Raw genomic sequence first — 9,769 nt, 5'->3', positions numbered from 1 at the left:
TCGATCTAAGATCTTGTAATTCTGTTTTAATTTTATTAGTGTACATTTGCTGTTTAAATTGATTTTAACACGCTAACCTAGGGACATTCAAGATGTATTTCATAAAAAAATAAATACTACATTTATGTTCATCAACTATGTACAGTTATCGTTCTCGATCGCGTGTGGCGCTTATTTTGCTCCTTTTCTAGAAGGTGTTGTTTGGTTTCTACTCGCGATTTCCTTCTCAAAACGACGTTAAGCGCCAAACCAACCAGTTCTATGAGCTTTCTGTTCAGGACATGCCGGACCGTGCCACCCTGCCATCGAACAGACGATCAATCGTACCTTCTTTTCAAGTGGCAGATAACAGTAGAACAAGATAAACGTTCAACAAGCGCAGGTAATTGCCCGATATGGCGTGAACAGAATCCCTTTGCACAATCAGATTGGCATTCAAAGTGTTTCAAGCGGATTGCTGGCACGATAGTTTAGCGATAGTGCTTGTTTCCATCTTACAATTTAGCGCCGAGAGACCGACTGCGGACGTTCAAGTGATATTCATTTTTTTGATTAATTTTGTAACGATATTTTTTAGCTCCTGGGCAAAAGGGCGAGAACTTACTTAATGTTCGTTATGTAGTTTGAATTTAGAGCTGCCTGTATCGTTAACAACCATTTAATCCTGAATAAGATTATCATTACTGTTCCAAAACGTATTACTACTACTGTATGCTACTAAAGTTTATCAACCTGTACGTTTCTGCAAGCATGGTAATGTTGTTGTTGATCATTACACATTGGACCTAATACCAGACGCTTCCAATATCGATCATATCGGGTAAGCTACGCCTAATATCTATCGCTCATTCAGCTCCGTTAGCGATTGCTATTTTCAAGGACGACTTTGCTATTTTCAATTCTACGAGGCTCAATTCAGCTCCATTATCAAGCACAGCACAACCGCTTTTGCGTTTAAGATTGATCTGCGTCCTGCAGTCTTTGTGTTCTCGAAATATGCCCCTTAACATATCGGCGAGCGTAACGAAATAAAACGTATAGGCACCGACAAAACTAATAATAAAACCGGTTCAACAACTAAAAACGATAAAACAACTAATTCTAATCAATTGGGTACACTTAAACGATACACATTTCACTAAATCTTTGGCCGTATTGATCGAATTAGTCGATGTTAAAACGATGGAAACAATCAAGACAAGAAAGTGTGAAATAAACAGTAGTAAAAAGAAACCGTCACCAACCCACCAGCTCACTCGCTCCAGCATTGGTCCAGGCCAGTCCATTCCATTAGCCGTTGTCGCACGTGTGGCCCTCGCAGTTGCCCCAGAACAGGCAGTTCCCAACGCCACTGTTGCAGATCAGAAACACGGCCATCAGGAACACCAGGCTGCAGATGGTGCACGGTTTACGCTCGAGGAAGAATCCGATCAGATAGAGCACGATGAACATCACATGCGTTTGCATCAGGGCTGGATTCGTCGGCTTGGGTATCAACAGCACCGGGATGAGACATTGCAGGCAGTACATGGCTTCAGCGTGCCGTGGTCGGCTGATTTCTCCCGCAAGTCAACTTGCCAAACAACAGGATGATGAATGTTGATGTTTTTCACTGTGTGCCACTGACACCAGCAGTGCTTTCACTGCCCTCGTCGTAATGTACGTGTAGGTGGAGATGATGATGCTGATGCTTATCGGGTGCGCGTTGCTGCTGATGCACCAACAACTTATCTCCGACGTGGGCCTATTCCACGCCTGGCCGGAAACAGTACCAGCATCGAAAGTTGATTTGAATACGCTCGACGGCTTTAGAGTTTTTGGAAATGATCGTATTTACACTCTCGATATTTTGCTTTTCCCTTTTCTCGAGGAATTTGTGACAGCTTGCAAAGGTGCTTCGAGAATAAAGGTGGCGTTTTGACGTTTCAGCAGATTTGCTCTAAGCACCTTGGCGATAAAGATGCGGTACACGAGAAAACAATAAACCGAAATTTGTATCGAAAAACAACGAGTGTTACCGTGTGAATACCATTCGGCGAAAATATCAGAGCCAATGATTGCACTTTTATCTGTTTGATTTTATTGATCACCAACAATGCAACAAAACGTTTGAAATGGCCCGAAACTTTAAATGTTGGTGCCGCTGTAACTCACTCCACACGAACCGCTGTGCAATGTAAACTGTCAAATTATGCTATTGTTTATGTCGTTGCTTGCATTTGGCGGGCTTTTTCATTTCAACAACAGATCATATTCGTTCAACAGTGTGTTCTATTTTGTGAGTGTTTTTTAATCAACTATTTCCAACGATGCCCGAACTAGAAGATTCTACAGCGAAAACCAAATCGAAGTTCGATCCAAACATTCTGCCGGACTTGTTGCCGCTCTACTACAAACGTTTGTTTCCCCACAAACAATTTTACCGATGGATGTCGTACGGACGCTGTAAGTTTCCTGCATTCCCTGGAGAGAATGTTACATCTGCTCGTGTATTCATTCATTAATTCCGTGTTGTTTCTGACGCAGCCGAATCGTCCGGGTTTTCGAACCGAGAATTTTCCTTCACGTTGCAGCATGACGTATACGTACGCTATCAATCGTTCGAAACGCAACAGGAATTGGAGCGTGAAATTTGTTTGAGGGTACCATTTAAAATCGATATCGGAGCGGTGTACAACATTCGCCCCAAAGACCACCGCGGTGGCATTGCGATGCAGCCCATGCAAAGGGAGCTGGTGTTCGATATCGATATGACCGATTATGACGACATACGAACGTGCTGCAATGAGGCGAACGTTTGTCAGCTGTGCTGGAAGTTTATGTCCATTGCGTGTCGCGTGCTGGACGAAGCGCTGCGGGAAGATTTCGGCTATGAGCATCTGCTGTGGGTTTTCAGCGGTCGTAGAGGTATCCATTGCTGGGTGTCGGATAAATCGGCCCGTCACCTCGACACGGCGGGACGGTCAGCTATCGCACAGTACCTGAATGTTTTGATTTCTGGCGGCGAAGGGACGGCATCGCGCGTCATCATACACGACGAGATGCATCACAGTGTGAAGCGTGCCTATCGCGTTGTGGCACCGCTGTTCGAAGAGATTTGTCTGGTGGATCAGAACATTTTCGGCAAACCGGAAGGCGTGAAAAAGCTGCTGGCTCTGGTGCAGGACTCGACCATGCGTACAGAGCTCGAAAAGCGCTTCAAAGCGGGCCCTAGCGATTCGAAGAGCGTCTGGAAGGAGTTCGTTGCGTACTTTGAGGAACTACGCATGTCTGGCAATATCAACAGGTATCGACGGTATAAGTTCATCGTGGAGGAAGTAATTTTAGCGTTCACCTATCCACGGCTCGACATAAATGTTACGAAAGGTTTTAACCATCTGCTGAAATCGCCCTTCTGTGTGCATCCCAAGACTGGGAAGGTGTGCGTACCCTTCAACCCAAACATCGCTTCCAAATTCGACCCAACGGATGTGCCTACAATAACGTAAGTATACTATCGTAGTAAACCATTCGTCATAAAAAGTCGTCCCGCTAAAGTATTCATATATATTTCCCCACAGCGACCTCTTGCAGGAAGTGAACGCTTTTGACGAAAAGAATACGGTTGAAGGGGAAGAGAATCGTTCTAAGATTAAAGACTACAAGAAAACGAGCATGTTCAAAGGCACGGTCATATTCGAAGAGTTTCTTCGTAAGCTCGAACAGACGTTCAAAGGCAAGGCGGCGGCCCTTAGCGACATGAAAATGGAATTCTAGGCATATGGTTATGGGCTTTCGTTTGTGAAAATAAATGCAACCAAGTCATACCGCACACATCCGCCCGGTTCTTCGTCATGTATGTCGTAATTAGTGGCAATGTAAGTAATGTTACATGTAGTTAAGTTTATGTTTTGTTGCCAACTGCCGCCCCAATGAAAGGAAAGAAAGCCACTCGGGTAGGCGCATGTCGTATGAATGAATTTCCTTTTATGGAACTAGCCATTGCTTGCAATGGTCGGTTTCTAGGCGACATTTTTAAATCCTCTCCAGTGCATTATTCACCGGCCTATTATATCCTTTCGACACAGCGCCAACCTAAGCTGCATGATATAAGGCTTAAATAAATCCGCTTCTCGTCGTTCATAACCGTTAGAACGGATGTAACAATTGCGCACCATTGCGGAAAGACGCTAGATAAAGGCTAGATAGAAATCAGTCGATGCGCCACTCCTGGACGCAACGTAACCTGTGTTTGTTTGTCACTATTCTTGCACACTTGCCGCTGCGTGTACGATATAACCCAGTGGCCCTTAAGCGTTGCCATCCATTCTTATTCCTTGCGCTCGGCAGTTGTACGGCTTCCGGAAAGCCGTTGACGTTATCCCAGGAGGCTAGCGGCAAATCAGTATCAACGCGACTTTCAAACGAAACGAACACGAAACTAGCAACACCGGGAAATTACGGCGTAAACGGTGCAGTGAAAGCTACACAACCATTTTCACAATCGTTTGCAATCACAGCCTGCAAATCATTCCAGCCGTCAAAAGAGTGCTCTGTGTAGAGTGGAGTTGAAATCCTGCCCCTAACGGAACTCCCCATTCGAAGGTTTATCAGTTCGAGTATGCTTTATAGTAGCCGTTCGGCTAAACGCAATCCGTGCTCACCCACGCTGGTACCGTTGGGAATTGGTCTGGTGATTTTGTGCAGTGTATCCTTCCCGATCCCGTCCGTGCAATGTTTGCCGAAAGTGTTTCGGAGTAACGAAATCTGCGGTGTGTACAATGGCCATCGCGTGTACTTCGAGCTGGGAGATCGTGGCCAACTACAAGCGACCAATGTGTCAGTACCTTACGTAAGTGTTGTCGGCAGTGTTGTGGGAATCGATTTCTGTGAGTCATTCTGGTTGCTAATTGGATTGCGAGTTCCATAATAACGCATCGAAGGATTCGTGGAAAGTTAGCGCCAAAAATCAAACTGAGGTGAACGATATTTTCTACAAGGTTTTTAGCGTGCGACTGAATGCATGTAATGCATTTCAAAATGTGTAGGACTGTGGGTGTAAATACAGGTGGACTTGTGTAGTGTACTTCGCAACTGTTCGAGGCAATTTAAATTGAGCACGGAATCGGTACCCGTAACTTGGCAGTCAGTCATCTGTAATGCACAAGTGCATTTATTCACACAAAACAACCTAAAGGACTGAGCGAGAATACAAAGGTCAAGACTTATAATCTGGCTTAGAACCACTAAGACGCAACAAGGACTGTTACCGGACGCTTATTGCCGTACCGTTTGCAATGTGCTGTTCGTAAATTAAGCTTACACATGCGGCAATGGAGCCGGTGGTCTTTGAAACTTCGCTACTTCTTGTTTGTGGGACTACAACCTCAAAGGTCTTGTGAAGTCCTTTGCTGGTGATCTTTAAATAGTGTTTAGTCTATTAGCAGAATAGCATGCATTTTGAAATTGAAATATAAATTAAAGTACATTCGCCTGTGGTTAACGTTACAAACATTACAATTGAACTCAACTCCTTGCAGATTCCTCGAACAGCATTGGCAAACCAAACCGTTGCCCCAAGCGTTTGCATTCTCGAGCTGGTAACCTGTCCATCGTGCAATTTTAAAATCTCATTAAGGTAAGCAGCGTCAGTAACCGCCGTGCATAGTGGCGCGAAATGCGGCCCGGCGGATCAGCTCGGTGTTGGATAATAATTGTAATTCTTATCGATTTTCGCTTCCCCAATGAAGTTACTCCAACTTTCCGGCCAAGTGTTCCGTGCATAATGAACCGCCCTGCCGGTGCGATTATCTTGAGTTTTCTGAGCCACCGTTCGATTCGACGGAACACACCGGTCGGCGGAACTGTGGCCACGATGTTGTCTACCAAACGCAAACCCGTTCGGTGTTGATCAAGTTCGTGTACTGGAGCAACCACACGCATGCCTTCACCCTGGAATATGTCGCTGAACGTAAGTGGGATTTTGGGTGTGATTGCTGGAATTTTTGGACATTCTCGTGTAAAAGGACGCATGTAACCTCATCCGCAGGTAACCGTGAAACTATTCAAGCTAATCCGGGCCCCGTCCAAAATCTCACCAACCTCAACAACTACCTCCATCATCGCGTCATTACCACACCCTACTTCCCGTCGTACTATCCTCGAGACTTTGGAAAGGAATATGTGCTCAGCTGCAACGTCGAGGCTTGCCGGATCAATGTCATCTTCAGCGATTTTCAGCTGGCAAAAACGTCCACTATGGAGTTCTACGATTGGAACGGGCAACGGTTGGGTGCCATCTCGGGGACAGTATTTCGTCCACCAGTTTTCCAAAGCACCGGACCATCGATGATCATACGGTTTTATGCGAACGGTGGCTCTGGGCTGGGGTATCGGGCGATGGTGTCTTTCCTGCATGTGGCAAGCGCATCGGACATGTCGCTCCATCCGAACACGAACTGTGGCGGAGTGGTTGAAAACATTGGTGGAGCCATCACGATGATGAAGATGCTGGACAGTACCAACGAGACCCGGCTGTATGATTGTGTGTGGTTGCTAAAGCCTCCGAACACGTACGCCCATCTCAAGACGCATCTATCACTGAAGGTGGACACGTTCGAGAAGCTCGGACCCCACTCAATGGTGACGATCATTCAAGGTACCACCTCGGACGGAACGGTGCTCAGCGTGACGAAACCGGACAGTGCAGTGGCCAAGAAAGATCTAGTTGTTCCACTAACTTCAGGCTTTTATGTACATCTGAGAGCCTCGTTTGGACATTTGTCACGAATGGCGTTAGTCTATTCCGGCTTTAGTTATTTGGGTAAGTGTTCAGACCGTTGCGCCGGATTTTATTCAATACCTAATCGCCCCTTCATCTCGTCGACACAGATTGCTACATGGGGACCGAATATCTGTGTCAGAATCGTAAGTGCATACCGATACAGTTGCACTGCGATGGATTCGACCATTGCGGCGATGAGAGTGACGAGCCGGAAAGCTGCGTGCAGGAATGGTCGGCCGGACCGATGGATCGTCGCTGGTACGCGCATACCCCGAACTACTATTTTCCCAAGATGGATCGTTATCCGGATCTCCGGACAGCTACCATCATCTTCATCGCGAGCAGCCTGGGGCTGATCATGCTAATATCGGCCCTTATCGTACTGCTCTATCGCACCGGTAGTCGAGCCCGCCAGCAACGCGAACTACACAGTCAGCTGCAAACCATCAGCGAGCTTTTGGGTAAGTGTTATTGGTTTCCCCGTTGCGCAGCCGCAGTACTGCAAAGAATCCATCTTTAGTGAGCGTTATTTATGTAGACAGCAACAATACGCATGGTGCGGAGGAACTGGACGATCCGCCGGTATACGAAGCGCCGCCAGATTATGATGAGATCATTAAAGTTGGCATGGACGAGGAGATGAAACGGAAACGTCGACGACGATCGTCCTCATCGGCTTCCGGTCGACGTAGCCGTATGCGACGGTCACGCCGGCAGAGCAATGCTTCGGAAGTGAACAATCCCATCCTGGAGGTGCAGCTGCCCCCGGAATCAGACAGCATTCCATCGACTAGCGGCTTCTCGTTGGGGCTGGGTGCCGGGATGAGCGACAGTGATGCGTACGATCGATACTCCGATGCGGACATCGATGAAGAGGATCGCGATCTGCGGATGGCCAACTGGAGCAACCTGGAGGAGAGCGGCGATTTCTTCAGCAGCTCCCGCATACTGGGTGAGTTTGTTGGCCGAACGGTGAACCAATTCAGATTTCCGTAGCTTTGACGTTTAGAATGGCGTTTACAGAAACTCCAGCGCCGTCTACGGGCCCGAGCCAGAGCGTCATCGTCGGCCATAGTACGTCCAGTCCGCCACCAACGTACGACCAAAGCAACGCCCGGTTCTTCGCGATGCATGGTGTCACACTCCCGGCGGCCAGCGTTGCGAGCAGCGGTATGCCGAGCAGCCATCCGGAAGACACTGTTCCGCTCACACTCGGGGTAAACTATCTGTCTAGTGTCATCTGTGGATCACCGAGTGGCGGTGTTACCACTGGCGAACCCACCATTCCTACTCACCTATCAACATCCGGCGCTATTGCTCCGATGCCTTTTACAATTAATTGTGATGTTGTGAGTAGTGATCGAAGCACCGGTAACAGTATTAATACCAGTACTAGTAATAGTGTGCCACCGAGCGGCAGCATCGAGCCAGTTACCCGTACCATACTTCCAACTCCTATCTGGAACGGTTCCAACCGTGCCGAGCGTCCGTGGCAAACCTTTGGTGGCAGTTTAGACGAACCAAGGCTGGAACGACAACAGCAACATCCGGTGCTCGCACCTACTATGGTGCGAAACACCTTCAACTCGTTGGATATTGACCAGATGCAGGAGATTGATGCATATTTATTTGGCTACGGCAACGAACCATCAAACGACCTTGGGGTGTAAGTACCTGCATGCAGATGTTTAGTTCCAGATTAGATAACTTACCTGTAACATCTGCATTCGTTTCTAGCTCAACCGGTAGCAGTCAGGAAACGATCAACTCCAACCGAACGACCCAATCACAACTCACAACATCCGCTTCGTTTGCTCGAAGTTCTTGTCTGTGTGAATCGAATAGCTCGCCTATCAATCAACCTGCGAGTACCGTCACGCCCAGTGCTCTTATCTCCTCTTCTACAGCCACTAGCTATGATATGATTCGCAAATACTGTCCTGTCTGTCGGGAGCAACATCTAGCGGATAGGCAACAGTCAGCCCAATCACCTGCCGCTCCTACACAGCCGAGCACGGTGTACTGCTCAAACTGTAACGGGCGTATCGTATCCGCAGAGTACATGCAAATTATGCTGAACAACGATGCCGAGAGTTTTCAACAGCACCAACAGCAACTACAACAACAACAGTTGCAGACTCAACCCGGCTCAAGCACCGATCCGGCAGGATCGAGTGCCTTAGGCAAAGTGTGCACATGCTTAGCCAAGTTTCCGTCGCAAGGTAACATCATGCGGACAACGTCTGCTATTGGGATGCTGCTGACGACACGTACCTTCTCGGTGGACCAACTGGACGATGGTGCGTTTGCGGGTGGCAGCTTTGGCAACGATCGGCGAAGTGCACGCAGCTCGTGCAGTGCCGTGTCCAGGTTCGATGCGTACTTCAATGCACACTTCGGAACGACCAACAACGATCGACAGGATGAAGGCTAAGCTTTCCGTAGTGTATTACCATATCTCCTAGCGCTAATCATATACATATGCGAAATAAAATTTACTATACGCAAGCAATATAACAGATGTACAGAAAAGGTGATCGAACTCGTCGAAGTCGTCCAAAATTTCACCTCAGTTGGGTTAAAAGTCAGCACCGCTTGCCGCGGTTAGTACGACGAGAAGGATTATGGACATGTTGAAGACAGAATACGCTCCGTTCATTCTTAATACAAACATGTCGCGACGGTTGAAGCTTGGATATTGAGAAGCATTTTAGACATCGACCCGGTTGAAAGTTGAGGAAACCAGCGTTCGAGAGGCAATTGCCTAGGGGAAGTATTCGTTCTGTACATGGGGACAGCCTCTACAATTTACCGAAGACCTCACTGTCGTTTAATGAAGTATACTCGCAAGGTTCCGGTGGACTCGACACGTCATTCGAATGACACCGGACAAAGTCCTTTAGAGCCCTCCGCATGAAGATGGATAAACAACATTTTTCAGTAAATTCCAAATGGAATTAAATTTCAGCATTCTCAAAAATCAAACACGTAACACCATGATTCATG

General features: G+C 47.3%; 3 protein-coding genes across 3 annotated transcripts; 2 read left to right on the top strand and 1 right to left on the bottom strand.

The window, feature by feature from the left end:
* Positions 1-30: 30 nt before the first annotated feature.
* Positions 31-1,854, bottom strand: LOC128301792 (bladder cancer-associated protein). The gene has a single exon (XM_053038422.1). The coding sequence runs from the start codon at positions 1,528-1,530 to the stop codon at positions 1,291-1,293; it is 240 nt and encodes a 79-aa protein (XP_052894382.1). The 5' UTR covers positions 1,531-1,854; the 3' UTR covers positions 31-1,290.
* A 403-nt stretch (positions 1,855-2,257) lies between these two features.
* Positions 2,258-3,792, top strand: LOC128303770 (DNA primase small subunit). Its single transcript, XM_053040831.1, has 3 exons — positions 2,258-2,445; positions 2,527-3,484; positions 3,561-3,792. The coding sequence occupies exons 1-3, from the start codon at positions 2,310-2,312 to the stop codon at positions 3,754-3,756; spliced, it is 1,290 nt and encodes a 429-aa protein (XP_052896791.1). The 5' UTR covers positions 2,258-2,309; the 3' UTR covers positions 3,757-3,792.
* An 808-nt stretch (positions 3,793-4,600) lies between these two features.
* LOC128303859 (uncharacterized) lies at positions 4,601-9,243 on the top strand. The gene is made up of 8 exons (XM_053040936.1): positions 4,601-4,831; positions 5,520-5,617; positions 5,730-5,950; positions 6,029-6,802; positions 6,871-7,224; positions 7,284-7,715; positions 7,787-8,429; positions 8,501-9,243. The coding sequence occupies exons 1-8, from the start codon at positions 4,601-4,603 to the stop codon at positions 9,195-9,197; spliced, it is 3,450 nt and encodes a 1,149-aa protein (XP_052896896.1). The 3' UTR covers positions 9,198-9,243.
* Positions 9,244-9,769: the final 526 nt, after the last annotated feature.

Source organism: Anopheles moucheti, chromosome 3 (genome assembly GCF_943734755.1).
Source record: "Anopheles moucheti chromosome 3, idAnoMoucSN_F20_07, whole genome shotgun sequence".
NCBI lineage: Eukaryota > Metazoa > Arthropoda > Insecta > Diptera > Culicidae > Anopheles > Anopheles moucheti.
Note: the sequence above shows the minus strand (reverse complement) of the source record. Positions and strands in the feature narration are given on the sequence as shown.

Bases quoted from the DNA above. Each gene is read 5' to 3' on its own strand.
- LOC128301792 (XM_053038422.1), bottom strand. From the start codon at position 1,530: ATGTACTGCCTGCAATGTCTCATCCCGGTGCTGTTGATACCCAAGCCG.
- LOC128303770 (XM_053040831.1), top strand. From the start codon at position 2,310: ATGCCCGAACTAGAAGATTCTACAGCGAAAACCAAATCGAAGTTCGAT. The intron at 2,446-2,526 runs GTAAGTTTCCTG...TTTCTGACGCAG, and splicing joins ATGGATGTCGTACGGACGCT to CCGAATCGTCCGGGTTTTCG. The intron at 3,485-3,560 runs GTAAGTATACTA...ATTTCCCCACAG, and splicing joins ACGGATGTGCCTACAATAAC to CGACCTCTTGCAGGAAGTGA.
- LOC128303859 (XM_053040936.1), top strand. From the start codon at position 4,601: ATGCTTTATAGTAGCCGTTCGGCTAAACGCAATCCGTGCTCACCCACG. The intron at 4,832-5,519 runs GTAAGTGTTGTC...AACTCCTTGCAG, and splicing joins CCAATGTGTCAGTACCTTAC to ATTCCTCGAACAGCATTGGC. The intron at 5,951-6,028 runs GTAAGTGGGATT...CCTCATCCGCAG, and splicing joins CCTGGAATATGTCGCTGAAC to GTAACCGTGAAACTATTCAA.